Consider the following 23,788-nt stretch of genomic DNA (forward strand, 5'->3'; position numbering starts at 1 on the left):
TTTTATTATTTTATTATTTTATTATTTTATTATTTTATTATTTTATTATTTTATTATTTTTATCATTTTATATAATTCTTATATATACTCTAAATTTACGCAAAACTGTTTTTTATTAAATACTCTTTCAGCTTTCAGCTTATCAATCGTATTTACTTATTAACTCTTGCTTTTAGTCTTCTCCGCTATGTCTAATCACGGAAACACTACAGGAGTCAATGAAGGACCCTCATCCTTCGAGTCAGCCAGCACTGGAAGTTCTGTTGCCCACTCAACATCTGAGACCCATTCAAAGAACAACGCCAGCTCTTATGAGACATTCGCCGATCTCCCTGTTCATCGTCAAATTGATCTCGCTGACCGTTCTGGATTTACCGTTAGACAATTAACCATTGCCAACATACCAGTTTGTTCCGAAGGATGTGAAGCTGAATTAAAAGTCTTAGCAGACTTGACAGCTTACATTAGAAACTCAAACTTCAAAGCTAGTCCTCCCCCATCTCAAAAGGTTATGAGCTCCTTTGACGCTTCTCAAGCGCCAAATTTCAAACAATTTCTCTACAAAAGTGAATTGGATTTTTGGATATACGGTCTTATTGGGCAAATTAACAGCTGCGGCCGGAGTTTTTGGAACAACTATATCTATAAGCCAATTGTTGGCCATACTGCCCTTCAGCTTGGTTACGGTATCAGGTTTGAGAGGGCCCTTGATGAACTACTCAAGGCTTACATTTTAAAAACCACGCCTGCAGCTAACCTGGCTGCAGCTGAACAGGCCCGGTGGGACACGTCGCCCGAGTTTCTAAAAACTCCACCTATGGATTCGGCGTCTGTGCGGGAAGAAGCCATGGGGGTCCTATTTGAACCAGGAAAAAGAATGGCCCGTATAGATCCCGAAATCCTAGAGCCCGCCGACCTGGGGCGAGTGCTCTCATTTTACCAACGTCTTAATCATATTGGTTTGCGCATATCCCCAAGCCCTGAGCTTAACATTGTATTTGCGATGACGCAAGCTATCTCAGTAGGAGTTCCAGGTCCTAGTTATTTCTCCGGGCTCACCAGCAGTGAAATTGAAACCAAAATACAAGCTACTGTTACTGAAGCTTCCAAGTGGGCCTCTGTAGTGGAGCAATATTTCTTTAACAACCCAGATGGCACCTTTCATCGTGACCTTATCTTAGCAGTACTGAATAACAACAAGGTTTCAGCAGCTGCTCGCGAAGATCCTCAGAGTCATCTCTGGGGGATTACCAAGTTTGTCGACATTTTCAAGTCAAGATCTGGAGGATGGAGCCCCTGTGATTCAGTTGAAATCCCAGCGCTAGTTGAAGCAACTTCTGCAGCCTTCGTAAAAGGTCGAAGAATTATTGACGGTTCAACAAAAGTGGTGCCAAAGCAGGAACCCAAGCAAGAACCCAAGCAGGAATCCAAGCAGGAAACCTCGAAGAAAGCTGGCCACTCTGATACCAAGCAAGGAAAAGGGAAGCAGTGGTCCAAGGGGTCCGGTGGCAACAAGAGGCGCAACAATGAAGACAAGCAAGCTAGAAAGTCGAACTCTGATGGTCAAAACAGAGTTGCTGCCTTGAAAGCTACCGAATATCTTGAGGTGGCTCGCGACGATGTTGAAACTCTTTGCTCGGTTGCTCGGGCTATCCAAGACGTATTTGATAATGACGGCGGAAGCAGTGATTATTCGCCAGTTGCTTTTCTTCCACCTGCCAACCAAATCGCCTCTGTGGGTGAAACAAATCTTCCAAATGTTCTTGATTCTGGAAATGCTACTGGTCATCTTATCTCAGACAACAGTTACTTTGTGTCGTATGAGAAATACAGCAGCCCCAAAACCATCAGCTCCTATGGTGGTTCCGACATCGTGTTAGAAGGGAAGGTAAAATTGCTGTTGTATTAAAAGGTGACGGTGGCACCAATATTTGCCATATTGCTGACGCACTTTATTTTCCTGCTGGGTCTAGCAATTTGTTTTCTGATTCTGTCTGGCGCACGCACGATGTTTCTTTTCATACGGTCCCAAGTGGGGACTGTCTGGCCTATTTTGGTGAGGAAAAGGTTGGTAGGGTTGGTGGTGCCAGAGATGCCAAGTCTCACATTTGTGCCAACATTGTTCCGGTAAAGTTTACTAGGAATATCGTACCTCCAACTGGCTCCTTCAAGTTCTCAGGAAATTCAATTGACTGGGATCAGATTTGCAGACAAGGACCAGAAGCTATGAGGAAGGTTGATAAATCAGCTCTCGCTGTTGGAAAGGGACTTCCTGTCCTCTCACCGTCTCTCAAATTTATTGCAAAGGAGGCCGTGTTGAATTCGCAGGCACTTGACTGTCATGTTCGGTTTGCTCATTGCTCTTTGACTTCGGTGAAGCATTTAGCCAAGCTTGCTGATCCTCCCTTTGAGGTGACCAAGCGTGACGAAGAGTTGATCAAGGACTGTGTCATATGTGGCACGTCAAGAAGCATTAAGCGGTTCACTTCTCCGGATAAGCATATAGCTTCTGAATCCACGGCTCCGTTAGCCCAGATTCATGCTGATCTCGTCGGTCCCATAGGTCCTGCCTCTTCAGGGGCCAGGTACATGCTGAATATCATTGATGCATTTTCTGGTTACATCTATGCTTTTGCTCTGGAATCTAAGGATGAAGCTCTGGGAAACTTATCCAGTTCTTTAAGCAGTTTGTGCCCAAAGCTGCTCGCCGTGCTGCTGACGGCAAGGCCACCAAGCTTATTACTGACAATGGTGGTGAATTTATCTCTGGCACACTTGGAAAATTTTTGGCAGATTGGGGCGTCATTCATATTTTAACTGCTCCTGATGAACACCAACAAAATGGAAAAATTGAGCGTGCCCACCGCACACTTCGTGAGATATCTACTAGAGCCTTGATGCAGTCGACACTCTGGGCCAATATCTACTGGGACTCTGCCTGGCTCTACGCTGTGCAGGTATATAATTTCTCCATAGTTAATAAAGCCGGTATATCACCTTATGAAGCCTTTACGGGCAGAAAACCACCTATAGCACTAGTGCACACATTTGGCTGCCTAGTTTTTGTCATTAAATCTGAGTCTCAGAAACTCAAAGGGACCCTTCAGCCTCGGGGCGAGCCTGCTCTGTATTTGGGTCCCGACCCGTTAAATCCTAAGAATTTTCTATGCATTACGAAGAACAAGCGCATTCGGCGCTGTGTACACGGCAACTTTCGTGACCATGTCTTGCCTGGCGTTAAATTTTTTGGCGAAAAGCCAATTTACGAGGGTGACATTCTCATTGACTACAGTGAGGTTGGAAATCGTGACCCTGACTACAGTGACTCTTCCACTGATGAATCAGAAAGTGAAGATGAATCTGACTCTGACGACTACTCTCCCACTTCACTCTCTGGTGGTGGTGGTGGTAACTTTGGCTGGACTTATGTGGGCTCTGAGGGAAGGAGCCACAGATCCAGCAGATTGGAGGACCAGGATTCTACTTCTACATCATCGACACCTATAACTGTAAACTCTTTTCAACCGTTGGAAGATGTTGATGTGGAGCTGGTTGCAGATGAATCAATTAGTGTTGCTGACGACAAAGATACACTTCAGTCTGAGGATCATATATTGCTCGAAGATTCTGCTGTTGATGATGCTGATTTGAGATCGGTGAACTCCAACGTAGCTGGTCGCCCTGGTTCCGAAGATACTAACGAAGATTTTTCTCACGAAAATTCATTTTCTGAACATATGGTAAAGCTCCAGAAAGCCTTTGCTCCAGGAACTCAGTCGCCCTCAGTGGTGGCTCATCAAACAAGTCCGGTGACTCTTCCCAAACAGCTACACATTTTGGATGAGGGATGACAGTGTGGATCTTGCGCTGTCTGGAACTGCTGAACTTATCCGTGAGGCTTCAGCTGTTGAAACCGCGAACCAATCTTGTGGTGACAATCAGGATGCGGTTGACTCAGAAACCAATGATGAAGACATGGATGGGTCTGTGGAACATATACTGGGTTTCGACGAATTGGAAGACTCATCAGATTCTGAATTTTCGTCTAGCGACGTTGTCATGGATTCCTCTACTAAGTTGGAGGAAGCTCCTGCGAGAGATGTCGGGGTGCCGCAAGTTTTAGGTGACACTCAAGGTACTGCTACAAGCACAAATAATCCTGCCAGCAATCAACTGGTTTTGGCGGCGGCGGAACTTGTACGGGCCACCACCGAGCTAGTACAAAATACGACGTCAGCAAATCGGTCTGCCAGAATGGCTGAGGTGGGCGGTAGTAGGAAGAGGCATCTAAATTTAGCGAGATTAAAATCTGCGCTGGAACGGGCTGGTCAGCCAGAAAATCGTCGTTTACATGCCGGTAGGCGGAGCCAAGTGGCTGGCTCCTCAGGTATACGGCAGGAGCTACCGGAGCTACCCCAGCGCCCTCCTCTGAGAGGCTGTTGCTGGGAGCTGGTGGTTCTGATACTGTTACTACTGCTGCATCTGGAAGTGGCAGTGAACTGAGAGACACTGCTGAGAATGATCGCCCACGCTTACCGCCTGCACCATCTACTCAGAGGCTCCTGCTAGAGTATGGGCGAGCAGGGGACGCTACAAGCTTTGGGGACAATGCAAGCGACGTGCAGCACAGCTCCGTGCAACAAAATCGACATATGCTACTTCCGGCTCCACCTTCGAGACGGTTGTTGTTGGCAGCTCCTCCTTCTTCTTCTGAACATGATTCGCAAACTGCTGGGCAAGTAGCTGTTCGACAAGCAAGCCAACACTCTGCTCCGGCAGAAGCCCAACAGCCTCTTGCTGATACTGAAAGAATTACTAGGTCTGCTGCGGGTGCTGCGGGTGCTGCGGGTGCTGCGGGTGCTGCGAGTGCTGCGAAAGTGCCTGCTCCGTCGTCCAGACACCGTCATCGAGAAGCTTCTCGGGACACAGTTGTTGTTAACAAAAGATTGGCTGATTTGATTGAGCAAAATGGCTATTATGTTCCTAACAGTGCACTTCAGCGGCTGGCGCGAAAAGAAAATTCTTCATTAATTCTAAATCGCACAAATCTAATTACCCGGCCTACTGATAACCTTCCACTAGTAAGTGGCGCGGCTTTGAAAAATAAAATTTTCTCCACCACCACACAATCTAAAAATTTTTCTTCGGCTACTAATTTATTACAGAAAGTATCCTCAGAAAATTCGACTTCAAGCTCTTCACCAAGATTGGAAAATGAAGCCACGAATGATTCTCCTACAACACCTTCTACTCCTGCTTCTTTGTCCTCGGAATCATCTGCACATTCGGTGCCAGTGGTTACTTCGCCAACCTCCTCTGCTGTGACGTCTCCCACATTAGAAAGCTCTTCTTCTCGTCGTGATCATCAAACCACTCCTCCCTCGTCTTCGAATCGCATGCTGTCAATAGCACAACGCAATATCTTACGCAGCGCGGCTGAAGCCATCTCAAGAATCGACTTAGGAGCTTTAAGAAATCTGCGAAAAAGAAATCGCTCTGCAAGCCCAACCACTACAGCATCGGGCTTACTTTGGGGCTCTCGCTCCTCTGATCGGCACAGTGATAAACTGAAACTCTCGAACTCTGAGTCAGCTTTGGACTCGGAACCTAGGTCACTGCTACATGGCTTGCCACCTCGTGAGCGTTCAACACTGAGAGCCTCACACGGCCACCTCCAGGGTACACCGGATCTTAGATTCAACCCCACTCCCGATGCAGTTCCCTTTCTTTCTCACACTCACTCGGCAACACACAATGTCCCTACTACTTCAACATCAGTGGATGAAGACTCAGTCGTTAGCACTGACTCGCCGTCCCACTCTCCCGCCTCCACACCCGAAATTGAAGTTGAGGCTACAAGCGATGAAATCTTAACCGCAGCACCCTACAATTCTGACTCCCAGGGCTCATCAGAACACTTAGCTGACGGCATTGATTTCTTACATGAAACTTTGTTTCTTCGCCTGCTGATGATGAAATTATTTTTGTTGATGAATCGGCAAGCCCATCAGGAGATCCGTCTGCCGGGGCTGCCGACGATGTCATTGGCATTGGCTGCATCTACTCGAACTCTGAAGAACCAACTGTGAAAGCCCGCATGGCGTCTGGAAGACTTGACACACTCAACGCTATTAACATTAAGCTTCCAATTTTAAGAAATGACATCAAAGTGTCAGAATCTAGCAAACCAGGTCTCTACTTTACGGCTCCTGATGTGGAGAATGTTAGAGCTCTCATCAGCGACAGAGATTGGGCCGATCTTAAGGATCGCCCTGCCTTCATTCGATTTCCGAATGTGGGAGTGGCGCTGCTCGACCCTGGCAAGAAGCTAAAAAGGGACCCACGGTCACTTGCGGAAGCCAACAACAGAGAAGATAAGCGCTTCTGGTTTGATGCGGCCTATTCGGAATTTGCTGCCATTGATGGAAATCATGTCTACCAAGTTGTGCCTCTCCCGGCGGGTCGCAAAGCCCTTGGCACCAAATGGGTGCTGAAGAAGAAACTCAACACGGATGGTTCAATTGACAAATTACAAGGCTCGTCTTGTTGTTCAGGGGTTTCGTCAGAAGTTTGGTGTTGACTATGTTGACACCTTTGCGCCAGTGATGAGATTCAGCACTGTTCGTCTCATTTTCGCCCTAAGTGCGGCGAAGAACTGCGAGATGCACCACGTCGATGTTAAAAATGCTTTCTTGAATGGAGATCTAGAAGAAGACATCTATGTCAAGCCACCAACAGGAATTGACCATAATACCCCTCCTGGCATGGTCTGGAAGCTGAATAAAAGCTTATATGGACTGAAGCAAGCCCCTCTGTGTTGGAACAAGAAGCTTGTTGACAAGTTGGAAGCACTAGGTTACAAAGCTGCCAAGAAAGAACCCTGTCTCTTTACAAGATTAATGGCAAAGACTTCAGTATTATAGGTCTTTATGTTGACGACATCTTAACGGCGTCAAATGTACCGGGAGAATTCGAGCGTTTTTCAAGGGCCTATCTGGTTACTTTGCCATCAAAGATGAAGGTGGTGTTAACAAATTCTTGGGAATCAGAGTCCAGGACTCCGACAGGACAATATCTCTGGATCTGGAACATTATATTGCTGACATGATTGAGGTTTTCAAATTGAGTAATCAAACAGCTAAGTCGATACCGTTGCCCAAGAAACATGGCCTTGATTTCCCACAGGGCCTCGATGCTCGTCCAGCTAACCAATCGCTGTATCGCAGCATTCTTGGCAAGCTACAGTTTGCTGCACAGACGGCCCGTCCGGACATTGCCTACGCTACAGGCAAGCTTGCTCAGTATGCGAGTGACCCTAGAGCTATTCATATGGATAGAGCATATCATGTTCTGAGCTACCTCAAAGGCACCAAGGACCTGGCAATTGTCTATCACAAAAATGTACCAGGGGCCTCTCCGCGGCTTCTGAGAGGCTGGTCAGATGCCGATTGGGCAAACGATCCCGACAGGAAGTCTATCTCAGGCTTTGCATTCTCTCATGGTCCCTCAACCTTCTCTTGGAAGTCGGCCAAACAGAAGTTGACAGCAACTTCCACAACCGAGGCTGAGCTGATTGCCGCTTTCTCTGCCACGTGTGAGGCAGTTTACTTCCGAGATCTTTTGGAAGAACTTGGTGAATCTCAACCAACGACTGTCATCATGGAGGACAACAAAGGTGTCCTGGATCTCATGAAGGACAGCAAACATCACGAGCGGACTAAACACATTGATACCAAGTACATGCGCACCAGAAACCATGTCAAAGCCGGCGATACCCGTCTTGAAGCTGTTGCTTCAGCAGATAATGTGGCAGACATTTTTACCAAAGCTCTGGCTAAGCCGCAGTTTTTATATTTGAGGAATCTTCTGGGTATGAGTACCCGTCCTCAAGTTGAGGGGGGAAATGGACTTGATGCAGTGCTCGTCTCGTCAAATAATACCTCCATCGTTACGCCGCAGTCATTTTCGAAGACTCGACGACGCAAAGATCAAGAGATTGAATCTTGATAACGGGCTATTGTTGCAGGGGGCTGTTGGAATATATGTCATGGTACTATCGTGTATTTCAACATTATCCCATAATATTTTTTTTTTTTTTTTCCAATTACACTCTTTACATTGTTACATTATTCACTAGCAACTACTAGCCCATTACCATTGGAGTTACAATAATTGTTACAATCAAGACTCCCTATTGCTAAAGAAAATTTTTCAAGATGCTCTTTTAAATTTTCTTCATTACAGAAACCTTTCTTGTTTTCTTTCTCTTCTTTTTCTCGCTACTCTAAATTTACGCAAAACTGTTTTTATTAAATACTCTTTCAGCTTTCAGCTTATCAATCGTATTTACTTATTAACTCTTGCTTTTAGGTATGATAGCGAACTTTTATTATTTTATTATTTTATTATTTTTATCATTTTATATAATTCTTATATATACTCTAAATTTACGCAAAACTGTTTTTATTAAATACTCTTTCAGCTTTCAGCTTATCAATCGTATTTACTTATTAACTCTTGCTTTTAGTCTTCTCCGCTATGTCTAATCACGGAAACACTACAGGAGTCAATGAAGGACCCTCATCCTTCGAGTCAGCCAGCACTGGAAGTTCTGTTGCCCACTCAACATCTGAGACCCATTCAAAGAACAACGCCAGCTCTTATGAGACATTCGCCGATCTCCTGTTCATCGTCAAATTGATCTCGCTGACCGTTCTGGATTTACCGTTAGACAATTAACCATTGCCAACGTGCCAGTTTGTTCCGAAGGATGTGAAGCTGAATTAAAAGTCTTAGCAGACTTGACAGCTTACATTAGAAACTCAAACTTCAAAGCTAGTCCTCCCCCATCTCAAAAGGTAAGGAAAGGATTTTTTCGAAATCCAACAGCATGCCATAATTATTGTATAAACAGTCAATAAAATCATTTACAATATGGTTGATTGTTGAAGGAGGCCGTCCCCACACTTCTGAAAGATATCTATATGACATGAAATTAGAAAACCTAGACAAACACAGTAGTATGCCTTCTTGGGTTTGCGATTTTTGTTTTGTGCTTATTTCTGAACTCTGTGAGGTCCAAAAGCGTAAGAAGTTCCAGTATTTCGAGACGATCAAAACGAAAAGTGGCATTGAGAGCTCTAGCAGAATGTTTTAAAAGAAAAAATTTTGTTAGCCAATGGCCTTTCTTTGACTTTATCTTGGATGATTATTTTGTCAATTAATGCATCCGATTCTTGCAAAAGCCTTTTATGAGATAAATAAAGGTCATAATTTATTTCTGAAAACCCATCTTGCTCCGCTCTATAAAAACAAGTCCTCAGATTGTCCATAACAATATGTAGTCTGCCAGAAATCACCTCAGTCTCTTCATCTAAGTTCATATGATTGGCCTCTCTCGTTCTGTTGTTCAAGTTCAAGGTGTGGACTAAATTAAATTCTTCTTCTTCCCCAGTAATCTCAACAATGCTTTCATTGTGCTCGGAAGAATCATCATTTGCAATTGAACCTACTAAACTCATTTTGATTAAAATTGCAGCTATGAAAATACTGGAAAAGATATTGTAGATTTTTGGTCGTTAATGGTCCGAACCTTTAATGAAAAGATAAGAAAAATCAATTAGTTTGTTTCTTATCCATTTTCATTTTTATTTTTTTTGATTAAAATCGCCTAAATCGTGTCTATGCATATTCAGGGTACGGGTAAAAACCCGGATTACAAAAGCGGCCAATTTTTAATTCGCGGATTTATCATGTGACTTTCCGCTTCTTTGACACAGGTGGACTAGACCACACGGCCTCTTATTATTTATTGTGTAATGGAGTTATCGTATGAGAGTAAAGTCGGATTGTCCAAAGAAAGAACCAAGCTAATAGTTTAATATAAAACTTATTGTATTGATGTAAATATCTTTTTAGATACTGATAAAAACTTATGGAAATATATGACTATATATATTCAAGCGATTCTCTTTAATAATTCCTTCTTAATCACTTCTTAATCTTAATCTAGATTAATGTATTTTTATCCTCAAGCATTTATCGATAATTATTTATTTTGATTGCATGTTTGATCTTTAAGCATTTATAATTATTTGTCTTGGTTGATTGCAAGTTTGATCTTTAAGACATTTATAATTATTTGTCTTGGTTGTTGCTTGTTAATCTTTTACAACTTTCCCTCCTTTCATAAAGGCTCGTCCCGAGCTTTGATTCTAACCATGTAAGCTTTGAATAATGGTATCCTTTTTTCGGCAGGCATAGTATTCCAAAAACTTGTTGAAATGGCGACGCAATGTCCAGGTAGGCTATCTGTGAACTGTAGATAGACAAGACCATTTTGCATAGCGGCTACGCTAGCAATGCGGTTCAAGTTCTTCTTAACATAATCCTCAGTAGGTCTAATCTCAGCAGGGTATTCATCAGATTTGACATATTTGCGTAATTTCGAAACATTAAAAACACGGTTGTTCTTAACAGTAGTGGGTAAATCCAATTCAAACGCATTTCCTCCCCAATTGCTTTAACGGCGGTGTATGGACCGACGAAAAGTGGCAACATCCTATTGCTAGGGCTCTGAAAACTAGTGTGGTGGATAAGAACAGAATCACCAACTTTAATTTCCACAGGACGACGATGCTTGTCAGCTTGTCGTTGTTGACTCAACTGTGAGAAACTCATGTACTCTTGAGTACGTAACAGAATAGCTTTCAGTTTGACTTGTAGACTTTCCACATTTGAGGGTGTACGAGCATCCGATGGTGGACGGATCATTGCAGGTTGGCGAGGTAGAAAGCCAAGATCAGCGACAAATGGAGATGTCTTAATAGTAGACTGTGGTGCGGAATTGTAAGCAAATTCTACTTGGTCAAGATAATAAAACCTTTTGGGATGGGGGAGGACTAGCTTTGAAGTTTGAGTTTCTAATGTAAGCTGTCAAGTCTGCTAAGACTTTTAATTCAGCTTCACATCCTTCGGAACAAACTGGTATGTTGGCAATGGTTAATTGTCTAACGGTAAATCCAGAACGGTCAGCGAGATCAATTTGACGATGAACAGGAGATCGGCGAATGTCTCATAAGAGCTGGCGTTGTTCTTTGAATGGGTCTCAGATGTTGAGTGGGCAACAGAACTTCCAGTGCTGGCTGACTCGAAGGATGAGGGTCCTTCATTGACTCCTGTAGTGTTTCCGTGATTAGACATAGCGGAGAAGACTAAAAGCAAGAGTTAATAAGTAAATACGATTGATAAGCTGAAAGCTGAAGGAGTATTTAATAAAAACAGTTTTGCGTAAATTTAGAGTGTATATAAGAATTATATAAATGATAAAAATAATAAAATAATAAAATAATAAAAGTTCGCTATCATACCTAAAAGCAAGAGTTAATAAGTAAATACGATTGATAAGCTGAAAGCTGAAGGAGTATTTAATAAAAACAGTTTTGCGTAAATTTAGAGTAGCGAGAAAAAAAAGAGAAAAAAAAAAGAAAAGGTTTCTGTAATGAAGAAAATTTAAAAGAGCATCTTGAAAATTTTCTTTAGCAATAGGGAGTCTTGATTGTAACAATTATTGTAACTCCAATGGTAATGGGCTAGTAGTTGCTAGTGAATAATGTAACAATGTAGAGAGTGTAATTGGGAAAAAAAAAATATTATGGGATAATGTTGAAATACACGATAGTACCATGACATATATTCCAACAGCCCCCCTGCAACAATAGCCCGTTATCAAGATTCAATCTCTTGATCTTTGCGTCGTCGAGTCTTCAAAAATGACTGCGGCGTAACGATGGAGGTATTATTTGACGAGACGAGCACTGCATCAAGTCCATTTCCCCCCTCAACTTGAGGACGGGTACTCATACCCAGAAGATTCCTCAAATATAAAACTGCGGCTTAGCCAGAGCTTTGGTAAAAATGTCTGCCACATTATCTGCTGAAGTAACAGCTTCAAGACGGGTATCGCCGGCTTTGACATGGTCTCTGGTGCGCATGTACTTGGTATCAATATGTTTAGTCCGCTCGTGATGTTTGCTGTCCTTCATGAGATCCAGGACACCTTTGTTGTCCTCCATGATGACAGTCGTTGGTTGAGATTCACCAAGTTCTTCCAAAAGATCTCGGAAGTAAACTGCCTCACACGTGGCAGAAAAAGCTGTTGAACTGTGACACGGGAAGTCATGATAATAATAGAAAATATTATCCAAGAAAAGTATATATTGAAATATATAAGATAAAACAGTTATATAAGAAGAAAGAAAAAGGAAAAGAAAAATTATAAAAGTTGGGGAAGAAACCTTCCTTATATACCCAAGGAAAAGAAAAATTTGCAGTGGTGAAAATTTTTTCATTTGGGTTGTCCCAAAGTTGAGTGGGTTTGTATTACACTTCAACTTTGTAACAAATTAAGGAGGGTAACCACAGTCACATAAGGGCTTAAACCTAATGCGGCTAAAACTAAAATACACATAGGTTATCAACCATAGTTTCCCACCCAAACTCACGTGCATTATCAACTGCACTAGTCTGCGACAACATTGCATGCTCAACACCTCCCCTTGTCGCAGAATCACCTACTGCCTTCATACCAAGTAGTCCCCTTAATGTCTCAAACTTCACACGACCAAGATTCTTAGTGAACATATCTGCCAACATCACTTGAGTATCAAGATACTCCAGATGAATTACTCCACTGCGAATATAGTGACGCACAACATGATAACGAACATCAATATGCTTGGTACGACGATGAAACACTGGGTTCTGAGCCAAAGCAATACATCCCTGATTGTCCTCAAACATAGTCACTGGCAACGGAACAGGAATCTTGCAAAGAGACAACAACTGATTAATCCAGAAGCATTCCTTAGACGCATCAGACAATGACATATACTCAGACTCGACGCTGGACGATGCAGGACTAACTTGCTTTCGACAGGCCCAAGTAATGGGACCACCAGACAGAATGAAAACATACCCAGTAAAGGACTTACGGTCCTGCTTGTCCTGAGCATAGTCGGCATCACTATAGCCAACAAGCTTGTAGACTTTCTGAGCTCGATATTCAAGACCAAGTTCAGCAGTACCCTTAAGATAACGAAGAGTATGCTTAGCAGCTTCCATATGAATAGACTTAGGACTCTGCATATATCGACAAAGAAAACTAACAGCAACAGCAAGATCAGGACGAGCACAATTAGCAGCATAAATCAGCTTACCAATAATACTGCGATACATGGAGGCATCGGTAGCAGAGTCAGACTCGGAAAAATCAGAAAGATCACGAGTGGGTAAAGGAGTCTTGACACTTGAACAATTCTGCATACCAAACTCTTCCAACATATCAAAAATATAACGCGAAACATCCACAGTAATATGGTAAGGTGACTGCTTAACTCTCATGCCAAGGAACTGCTCGACTGGGCCCAAGTCTTTCATCTTAAACATAGATGACAAAGAAGACTTGGTTTTGGCAATGACTTCAGAAGAATTGCCAGAAATAAGTAAATCATCAACATACAGTGCAATAATGACCATGGTAGACCCAGATCCTTTGGTATACACACCGTAGTCACTTTCATTACGAATAAACCCAAGTTTGACAAGAGCACCATGAATCTTCTCATTCCAACACAAAGGAGCTTGCTTTAAACCATATAAAGACTTCTTCAAATGACACACTTTAGATTCCTGACCTTTGACAACAAAGCCTTTAGGTTGTCTCATATAAATATCTTCTTTGAGATCACCATTAAGAAATGCAGTCTCGACATCCATATGATGAACCTGGAACCCAAACTGAGCAGCAATAGCAAGAACAATCCTTACAGTCTCGTAACGAACAACGGGAGCAAAAGTTTCAGTATAATCAATACCTTCAACTTGCGAAAATCCAATACACACGAGACGAGCTTTGTAACGTTCAATTGAACCGTCAGCTTTGCGCTTAACTTTAAATACCCATTTGCTATTGATAGCCTTGCGACCAGGTGGGAGATCAACCAATTCCCAAGTACCATTGCGTTTAAGAGACGACATTTCAATAACACAGGCTTCAAGCCAAAACTCAGCTTCTTCACTAGACATAGCTTCTTCAAAACTACTAGGATCTGTAAAACAAGTAAAAGCCACATCATCATACTCAAAGCGGAGAGATTTGAGACGACGATAAGAAATACACTCTTCTTCAGCTGGACGTTTTGCAGGTGTTGCAGACACTGGAGATTGTTTCAAAGAATTTTCACAAAGGTGTTTAGAAGGAGGTGAAACAATGTCATCAGAACTCGGGCGTTTGGCAGGAGTTATAGAAGGTAAACGAACAGCAACAACACGAGATCGAGATTTAGGCAAAACAGCTTGAGTATCATCCTTAGTGACAACACTAACACCAGCTTGGTCAAGAGAATTAACAAGATCAGACGAAGGATATTCTTGACTAAGTGGCACTACTTCCAATTCAACAGAAGGTGGTGGAGTGGGAGACGAAGCAATGATAGACGGTTGAAACCCAATATCACCCCCTCGTTGCGAGATCCCAGAATCACCTGAAATATCAGATTCATTAATAGATGGACCAGCTTCAGATAAGTCTAATTGTGAAGGAATATATTCCGAAGAAGAAATAATAGGACTAGAGTCAGGAGAGATAGAGACATCATGATCTGAAGGTGGAAGAATAGGAGAACTAGGAAGAGATGGAACTGAAGCAATAGAAGGAAGAGTAGGAGACTCAAGAGGAGCAGAAGGTGTAGACAAAATGCGACGAACAGAACGAGGCTTATGAACAATAATAGAAGAAGAAGAAGAAGGAGGCGGCGACGGAGAATGAGACGGAGAAGAAGACGGAGACGGAGACGGTAAAGCACAAATAGAACCAGAACCAGAACCAGAACCAGATGAGGGATGCTGGTAAAGATCTATGAGACCCAAAACTAGAACCAGAACTTAAATCAGAACTAGCAATAGAATTAACCCTAACATTAGATCCTAAACCAGTCCCCTTAGAATCAAAACAAGGTCCTGACATGGACCCTGAACCAGAACCAACACTAAACCCAACACCAGTACCATTAATAGACAAGTCCTTATCACTTTTCATAAATGGAAACTTGGACTCATCAAAGTAAACACTCCTGGCTTCAACAATGCTTGAATCAAGAAGAACTCGATAAGCTGTACGATCCAAGGAATACCCAACAAAAACACCAGCTTAAGTATTTGAACTTAACTTAGATTCTCTTTTAGCACCAGGAAGAACAACTGTAGCTTGACAACCAAATACTTTCATATGGTGATAACTAGGAGGTTTACCAGTCCAAAGTTGAAGAGGTGCAACACCACCAGTGGTACGACTAGGAAGACGGTTCCTAATATAATTAGCAGACTTGACAGCTTCACCCCATAAGTATTCAGGAGCATGAGCATATAAAAGCATAGACTTGGCTTTCTCAAATAATGTGCGATTCAATCGCTCAGCAACACCATTTTGTTGAGGAGTATGAGGAACTGTATAAGTATGCTTGATACCCTTAGACACAAAGAACTGCTCCAGGTCTTTGGAAATGTATTCGCCGCCATTATCAGAATGAAAATATGCAACTCGATCACCAGCAGAATCACCAGAAAAATAAGATTCACACCTAGCAATAAAGTTACGAATGGCAAGACTTGCATCACTTTTCCTAACCAACAACTCCACATAAGAGTACCTGGAATAATAATCCATAATGGTTAAGACATAACGATGACCCACAGGGGTAGCGACATGAGGACCGCTTAAATCAGAAACAAATAACTCCAAAGGACGACTAGCTTTTTCTGTGGTACCATTAAATGGCAATGCTGTGGCTTTGCCACCCAAGCAAGCGTCACACTTATGACTATCCACAACCTCAAAATGAGTAGGCTTGACAGAAAGTGACTTAGATAATTTCTTGAGAACGTCCACACTGGCGTGACCAAGTCGCTTGTGCCAAAGATTGGCAGACGACTCAACAGCAAACACCTCATGGACTGGCTTGGAAGGCAAAACAACTCGGAAACGACAAAAGTACAAGTCACCCATGGCAATGGCGTGGACTCGAGTTTCGCCATTTTCGACAGCAGAAATATGGTTAAGGTCTTGAATGAACCGACAACCACCAGCAGTAGCTCGACGAGCAGCAAATAAATTGCGAGGAATCTTAGGAACATATAAAACATCTCGAAGAACAACGCGGTCACAAGGCTGGTCATCTTTACCAAGAAGATCAACGACAATGTCGCCAACCCCCTCAGCAGTAGCAGAACCAAGACCACGAATGGTAGCCGAAGTGGGACGAAGAGAAGAAAAATATGAGATGTTATTGCAAATGTGACTGGTAACACCGGTATCATGGATAAAGTCAAAAGAATCAGACCCAACAACTAAGTTGGCCTCAGCAGAAGTAGTAGATTCAGCAACAAAAACGTGATGGACTGAATGACTTAAATCCAAGATTGAAAAAGGATGCCAGACGACAATTAAAATCAAGGAAAACAACATGATGGTAACAAAAGATAAGTAAAAGAATGGAGAAAAACGGGATTTTGGTGTAACAATAGGTTTAACAATAGGCGGAGAAGGTTCAGTAATTGAATCCACCAAAAAATCAAAACAAGGTAAGACAATATCATCATCAGAACCGACCAACGGTTTAGAATCAGAACAAAAAATAAAAGAAGAACCGACCAACGGTTCAGAATCAAAAGGAACAATATCCGAATCGACCAACGATTCAGAATCAAAACAAATAGGAGCTGAATTGACACACGGTTCAGACTCCAAACAAACAACAGTAGAACCGACATACGGTTCAGAAATAAAACAAGAATCATCAGTGGAACCAACAAACGGTTTACCAACTGAATCAATATCAAGTCCTGAGTTTGAACAATACTCAGAAACTTGACTAACAAAACAATCTTCATCGCCGACACACGGCTCAGAAGAATCAAAAAGTTCGGATTCCAAATCATCAAACGACTCGGAACAACTGTTACCAAACTTTTCAGAAACAACAGATGTCTCGGACACAAAAGCGGAACTCACAAATGGATCATCATCAACTATCTCAGAAAATTCATCAATAGTCTCAGCAAACCAACCTCTTGAGGTTTTAGCCTCCTTAGATTCCTTGTCATCCTTATTATCTTGGCGAGCAGCCTGAACCTCTTCCCAAGAGACATGACAATTGTTGGAAGTATGACCACGCCTCTTACAACGGAAACATTTGATACCATCACCCTTAGATTTGTTATTGTACTTCTTTGATGAAGCAACGAACGCTTCAGTCGAAAGAGTAGCTGGAGGGCCAGTAATCTTCAACAACTTGGCCCATTTATCAGTGTTCCGGATGAAGTTGTTAATATCAAGGTTGTCAGTATTGTTGTTACTATCAAAGCGGTGCTCCAAGGCATACTGGATGAAGCGCTCACAATTGGGACCCATTGAAGCCAAAGCGTTGAAGGCCACGACCGAATCAGGCGACAATGATTGGTAGATGGAACGCCAGGTAGCAACATAAGAGCGAACAGAAGAAACAAACTTTGGACCAACATCAATATTGCCAGCATAGAGGGATTTCATAAGTGAGATGACATCGGCGGGTTGGAGTTGACTATACTCCTGATGAAGGTAAAGCCAGAGGTCACGGCCTCTAATGGCCACATCATTAACATGTTCGATCAACTCAGGAGAAATATTGTTGAGGATGACATCATGGACGACGGTATCAAGCGAGGCGGTGAGGTCTTCAAGGGATTCATTGGCAGCTGGATTGACAGTACCAGCTTCGACATAAAGATGGACACCATTATTCATAGCACGAAGACCCAAAAGAATTTTGGTAGCCCAGACATGATAGTTGAGAGGAGTGAGTTTTTCAGAGGAAGTAAGATTAATATAAGCCGAAGTGCGGCCCATAACCTGTTGAACTGTGACACGGGAAGTCATGATAATAATAGAAAATATTATCCAAGAAAAGTATATATTGAAATATATAAGATAAAACAGTTATATAAGAAGAAAGAAAAAGGAAAAGAAAAATTATAAAAGTTGGGGAAGAAACCTTCCTTATATACCCAAGGAAAAGAAAAATTTGCAGTGGTGAAAATTTTTCATTTGGGTTTGTCCCAAAGTTGAGTGGGTTTGTATTACACTTCAACTTTGTAACAAATTAAGGAGGGTAACCACAGTCACATAAGGGCTTAAACCTAATGCGGCTAAAACTAAAATAAACATAGGTTATCAACCATAGTTTCCCACCCAAACTCACGTGCATTATCAACTGCACTAGTCTGCGACAACATTGCATGCTCAACAAAAGCGGCAATCAGCTCAGCCTCGGTTGTGGAAGTTGCTGTCAGCTTCTGTTTGGCCGACTTCCAAGAGAAGGTTGAAGGACCGTGAGAGAATGCAAAGCCTGAGATAGACTTCCTGTCAGGATCGTTTGCCCAATCGGCATCTGACCAGCCTCTCAGAAGCCGCGGAGAGGCGCCTGGTACATTTTTGTGATAGACAATTGCCAGGTCCTTGGTGCCTTTGAGGTAGCTCAGAACATGATAAGCTCTATCCATATGAATGGCTCTAGGGTCACTCGAATACTGAGCAAGCTTGCCTGTAGCATAGGCAATGTCTGGACGAGCCGTCTGAGCAGCAAACTGTAGCTTGCCAAGAATGCTGCGATATAGCGATTGGTTAGCTGGACGAGCATCGAGGCCCTGTGGGAAATCAAGGCCATGTTTCTTGGGCAACGGTATCGACTTAGCTGTTTGATTACTCAATTTGAAAACCTCAATCATGTCAGCAATATAATGTTCCAGATCCAGAGATATTGTCCTGTCGGAGTCTTGGACTCTGATTCCCAAGAATTTGTTAACACCACCTTCATCTTTGATGGCAAAGTAACCAGATAGGCCCTTGAAAAACCGCTCGAATTCTCCCGGTACGTTTGACGCCGTTAAGATGTCGTCAACATAAAGACCTATAATACTGAAGTCTTTGCCATTAATCTTGTAAAAGAGACAGGGTTCTTTCTTGGCAGCTTTGTAACCTAGAGCTTCCAACTTGTCAACAAGCTTCTTGTTCCAACACAGAGGGGCTTGCTTCAGTCCATATAAGCTTTTATTCAGCTTCCAGACCATGCCAGGAGGGGTATTATGGTCAATTCCTGTTGGTGGCTTGACATAGATGTCTTCTTCTAGATCTCCATTCAAGAAAGCATTTTTAACATCGACGTGGTGCATTTCGCAGTTCTTCGCCGCACTCAGGGCGAAAATGAGACGAACAGTGCTGAATCTCATTACCGGTGCAAAGGTGTCAACATAGTCAACACCAAACTTTTGACGAAACCCCTGAACAACAAGACGAGCCTTGTACTTGTCAATTGAACCATCCGTGTTGAGTTTCTTCTTCAGCACCCATTTGGTGCCAAGTGCTTTGCGACCCGCCGGGAGGGCACAACTTGGTATACATGATTGCCATCAATGGCAGCAAATTCCGAATAGGCCGCATCGAACCAGAAGCGCTTATCTTCTCTGTTGTTGGCTTCCGCAAGTGACCGTGGGTCCCTTTTTAGCTTCTTGCCAGGGTCGAGCAGCGCCACTCCCACATTCGGAAATCGAATGAAGGCAGGACGGTCCTTAAGATCTGCCCAATCTCTGTCGCTGATGAGAGCTCTAACATTCTCCACATCAGGAGCCGTAAAGCAGAGACCTGGTTTGCTAGATTCTAACACTTTGATGTCATTCCTCAAGATTGGAAGCTTAATGTTAATAGCGCTGAGTGTGTCAAGTCTTCCAGACGCCATGCGGGCTTTCACAGTTGGTTCTTCAGAGTTCGAGTAGATGCAGCCAATGCCAATGACATCGTCGACAGCCCCGGCAGACGGATCTCCTGATGGGCTTGCCGATTCATCAACAAAATAATTTCATCATCAGCAGGCGAAGAAACAAAAGTTTCATGTAAAGAAGTCAATGCCGTCAGCTAAGTGTTCTGATGAGCCCTGAGAGTCAGAATTGTAGGGTGCTGCAATTGAGATTTCATCGCTTGTAGCCTCAACATCAGCTTCGGTTGTGGAGGCGGGAGAGTGGGACTGCGAGTCAGTGCTAACGACTGAGTCCTCATCTACTGATGCTGACGTAGCAGGGACATTGTGTGTTGCCGAGTGAGTGTGAGAAAGAAAGGGAACCGCATCGGGAGTGGGGTTGAATCTAAGATTCGGTGTACCCTGGAGGTGGCCGTGTGGGGCTCTCAGTGTTGAACCCTCACGAGCTGGCAGACCATGCAGCAGTGACCTAGATTCCGAGTCCAAAGCTGACTCAGAGTTCGAGAGTTTCAGTTTGTCACTGTGCCGGTCGGAAGAGCGAGAGCCCCAAAGTAAGCCCGATGCTGTAGTGGTTGGGCTTGTAGAGCGATTTCTTTTTCGCAGATTTCTTAAAGCTCCTTAGTCGATTCTTGAGATGGCCTCAGCTGCACTGCGTAAGATATTGCGTTGTGCTATCGACAGCATGCGATTCGATGACGAGGGAGGAGTGGTTTGGTGATCACGACGAGAAGAAGAACTTTCTAATGTGGGAGACGTCACAGCAGAGGAGGTTGGTGATGTAACCACTGGCTCCGAATGTGCAGATGATTCCGAGGACAAAGAAGCAGAGGTAGAGGGTGTTGTGGGAGAACCATTTGAGGCTTCATTTTCCAATCTTGGTGAGGAGTTTGAAGTCGAATTTTCTGAGACTACTTTCTGTGATAAATTAGTAGCCGAAGAAAAATTTTTAGATTTCGTGGTGGTGGAGAAAATTTTTATTTTGCAAAGCCGCGCCACTTACTAGTGGAAGGTTATCAGTAGGCCGGGTAATTAGATTTGTGCGATTTAGAATTAATGAAGAATTTTCTTTTCGCGCCAGCCGCTGAAGTGCACTGTTAGGAACATAATAGCCATTTTGCTCAATCAAATCAGCTAATCTTTTGTTAACAACAACTGTGTCCCGAGAGGCTTCTCGATGACGGTGTCTGGACGACGGAGCAGGCACTCTCGCAGCACCCGCAGCACCCGCAGCACCCGCAGTACCCGCAGCAGACCTAGTAATTCTTCCAGTATTAGCAAGAGGCTGTTGGGCTTCTGCCGGAGCTGAGTGTTGGCTTGTTTGTCGAACAACTACTTGCCCAGCAGTTTGCGAATCATGTTCAGAAGAAGACGGAGGAGGAGCTGCCAACAACAACCGTCTCGAAGGTGGAGCCGGAAGTGGCATATGTCGATTTTGTTGCACGGAGCTGTGCCGCACGTCGCTTGTATTGTCCCCAAAGCTTGTAGCATCCCCTGCTCGCCCATACTCTAGCAGGAGCCTCTGAGTAGATGGTGCAGGCGGTAAGCGTGGGCGATCATTCTCAGCAGTGTCTCTCAGTTCACTGCCACTTCCAGATGCAGCAGTAGTAACAGTATCAGAACCACCAGCTCCCAGCAACAGCCTCTCAGAGGAGGGCGCTGGGGTAGCTCAGTAGCTCCTGCCGTATACCTGAGGAGCCAGCCACTTGGCTCCGCCTACCGGCATGTAAACGACGATTTTCTGGCTGACCAGCACGTTCCAGCGCAGATTTTAATCTCGCTAAATTTAGATGCCTCTTCCTACTACCGCCCGCCTCAGCCATTCTGGCAGACCGATTTGCAGACGTCGTAGTTTCTACTAGCTCGGTGGTGGCCCGTACAAGTTCCGCCGCCGCCAAAACCAGTTGATTGCTGGCAGGATTATTTGTGCTTGTAGCAGTACCTTGAGTGTCACCTAAATCTTGCGGCACCCCGACATCTCGCAGGAGCTTCCTCCAACTTAGTAGAGGAATCCATGACAACGTCGCTAGACGAAAATTCAGAATCTGATGAGTCTTCCAATTCGTCGAAACCCAGTATATGTTCCACAGACCCATCCATGTCTTCATCATTGGTTTCTGAGTCAACCGCATCCTGATTGTCATCACCAGATTGGCTAGCGGTTTCAACAGCTGAAGCCTCGCGGGTAAGTTCAGCAGTTCCAGACAGCGCAAGATCCACACTGTCATCCTCATCCAAAATGTGTAGTTGTTTGGGAAGAGTCACCGGACTTGTTTGATGAGCCACCACTGAGGGCGACTGAGTTCCTGGAGCAAAGGCTTTCTGGAGCTTTACCATATGTTCAGAAAATGAATTTTCGTGAGAAAAATCTTCGTTAGTATCTTCGGAACCAGGGCGACCAGCTACGTTGGAGTTCACCGATCTCAAATCAGCATCATCAACAGCAGAATCTTCGAGCAATATATGGTCCTCAGACTGAAGTGTATCTTTGTCGTCAGCAACACTAATTGATTCATCTGCAACCAGCTCCACATCAACATCTTCCAACGGTTGAAAAGAGTTTACAGTTATAGGTGTCGATGATGTAGAAGTAGAATCCTGGTCCTCAATCTGCTGGATCTGTGGCTCCTTCCCTCAGAGCCCACATAAGTCCAGCCAAAGTTACCACCACCACCACCACCAGAGAGTGAAGTGGGAGAGTAGTCGTCAGAGTCAGATTCATCTTCACTTTCTGATTCATCAGTGGAAGAGTCACTGTAGTCAGGGTCACGATTTCCAATCTCACTGTAGTCAATGAGAATGTCACCCTCGTAAATTGGCTTTTCGCCAAAAACTTAACGCCAGGCAAGACATGGTCACGAAAGTGTTGGAATATATGTCATGGTACTATCGTGTATTTCAACATTATCCCATAATATTTTTTTTTTCCCAATTACACTCTTTACATTGTTACATTATTCACTAGCAACTACTAGCCCATTACCATTGGGTTACAATAATTGTTACAATCAAGACTCCCCTATTGCTAAAGAAAATTTTTCAAGATGCTCTTTTAAATTTTTCTTCATTACAGAAACCTTTCTTGTTTTCTTTCACTTCTTTTCTCGCTTCTCTAAATTTACGCAAAACTGTTTTTATTAAATACTCTTTCAGCTTTCAGCTTATCAATCGTATTTACTTATTAACTCTTGCTTTTAGGTATGATAGCGAACTTTTATTATTTTATTATTTTATTATTTTATTATTTTATTATTTTATTATTTTATTATTTTATTATTTTATTATTTTTATCATTTTATATAATTCTTATATATACTCTAAATTTACATAAAACTGTTTTTATTAAATACTCTTTCAGCTTTCAGCTTATCAATCGTATTTACTTATTAACTCTTGCTTTTAGTCTTCTCCGCTATGTCTAATCACGGAAACACTACAGGAGTCAATGAAGGACCCTCATCCTTCGAGTCAGCCAGCACTGGAAGTTCTGTTGCCCACTCAACATCTGAGACCCATTCAAAGAACAACGCCAGCTCTTATGAGACATTCGCCGATCTCCCTGTTCATCGTCAAATTGATCTCGCTGACCGTTCTGGATTTACCGTTAGACAATTAACCATTGCCAACATACCAGTTTGTTCCGAAGGATGTGAAGCTGAATTAAAAGTCTTAGCAGACTTGACAGCTTACATTAGAAACTCAAACTTCAAAGCTAGTCCTCCCCATCTCAAAGGTTATGAGCTCCTTTGACGCTTCTCAAGCGCCAAATTTCAAACAATTTCTCTACAAAAGTGAATTGGATTTTTGGATATACGGTCTTATTGGGCAAATTAACAGCTGCGGCCGGAGTTTTTGGAACAACTATATCTATAAGCCAATTGTTGGCCATACTGCCCTTCAGCTTGGTTACGGTATCAGGTTTGAGAGGGCCCTTGATGAACTACTCA

At 43.2% G+C, this 23,788-nt stretch overlaps 6 protein-coding genes across 6 annotated transcripts; 2 read left to right on the forward strand and 4 right to left on the reverse strand.

The window, feature by feature from the left end:
• Positions 1 to 187: 187 nt before the first annotated feature.
• Positions 188 to 8,007, forward strand: SAPINGB_P005382 (uncharacterized protein; the record flags this gene model as incomplete). The annotated part of the gene is made up of 9 exons (XM_032000096.1): positions 188 to 1,862; positions 1,913 to 2,585; positions 2,657 to 3,775; positions 3,828 to 4,263; positions 4,362 to 5,081; positions 5,166 to 5,953; positions 6,004 to 6,487; positions 6,537 to 6,914; positions 6,988 to 8,007. 9 exons carry the CDS (start codon positions 188 to 190, stop codon positions 8,005 to 8,007), a joined length of 7,293 nt encoding a protein of 2,430 aa, XP_031855987.1.
• A 2,179-nt stretch (positions 8,008 to 10,186) lies between these two features.
• SAPINGB_P005383 (uncharacterized protein) lies at positions 10,187 to 11,202 on the reverse strand (the record flags this gene model as incomplete). The annotated part of the gene is made up of 3 exons (XM_032000097.1): positions 10,187 to 10,471; positions 10,528 to 10,882; positions 11,015 to 11,202. 3 exons carry the CDS (start codon positions 11,200 to 11,202, stop codon positions 10,187 to 10,189), a joined length of 828 nt encoding a protein of 275 aa, XP_031855988.1.
• Positions 11,203 to 11,876: 674 nt separating this feature from the next.
• On the reverse strand, positions 11,877 to 17,971 carry SAPINGB_P005384 (uncharacterized protein; the record flags this gene model as incomplete). Its single annotated transcript, XM_032000098.1, has 4 exons — positions 11,877 to 12,154; positions 12,504 to 14,930; positions 14,992 to 15,207; positions 15,298 to 17,971. 4 exons carry the CDS (start codon positions 17,969 to 17,971, stop codon positions 11,877 to 11,879), a joined length of 5,595 nt encoding a protein of 1,864 aa, XP_031855989.1.
• Positions 17,972 to 18,246: 275 nt separating this feature from the next.
• SAPINGB_P005385 (uncharacterized protein) lies at positions 18,247 to 19,826 on the reverse strand (the record flags this gene model as incomplete). The annotated part of the gene is made up of 2 exons (XM_032000099.1): positions 18,247 to 19,428; positions 19,491 to 19,826. 2 exons carry the CDS (start codon positions 19,824 to 19,826, stop codon positions 18,247 to 18,249), a joined length of 1,518 nt encoding a protein of 505 aa, XP_031855990.1.
• Positions 19,827 to 19,976: 150 nt separating this feature from the next.
• SAPINGB_P005386 (uncharacterized protein) lies at positions 19,977 to 22,694 on the reverse strand (the record flags this gene model as incomplete). The annotated part of the gene is made up of 6 exons (XM_032000100.1): positions 19,977 to 20,407; positions 20,495 to 20,759; positions 20,845 to 21,470; positions 21,818 to 22,439; positions 22,487 to 22,625; positions 22,681 to 22,694. 6 exons carry the CDS (start codon positions 22,692 to 22,694, stop codon positions 19,977 to 19,979), a joined length of 2,097 nt encoding a protein of 698 aa, XP_031855991.1.
• A 561-nt stretch (positions 22,695 to 23,255) lies between these two features.
• SAPINGB_P005387 (uncharacterized protein) lies at positions 23,256 to 23,591 on the forward strand (the record flags this gene model as incomplete). The annotated part of the gene is made up of 1 exon (XM_032000101.1): positions 23,256 to 23,591. One exon carries the CDS (start codon positions 23,256 to 23,258, stop codon positions 23,589 to 23,591), a length of 336 nt encoding a protein of 111 aa, XP_031855992.1.
• Between the last annotated feature and the right edge of the window lie 197 nt (positions 23,592 to 23,788).

This window comes from Magnusiomyces paraingens (assembly GCF_902498895.1).
Source record: "Magnusiomyces paraingens strain CBS 517.90 genome assembly, contig: contig4, whole genome shotgun sequence".
Taxonomy (NCBI): Eukaryota; Fungi; Ascomycota; class Dipodascomycetes; order Dipodascales; family Dipodascaceae; genus Magnusiomyces; species Magnusiomyces paraingens.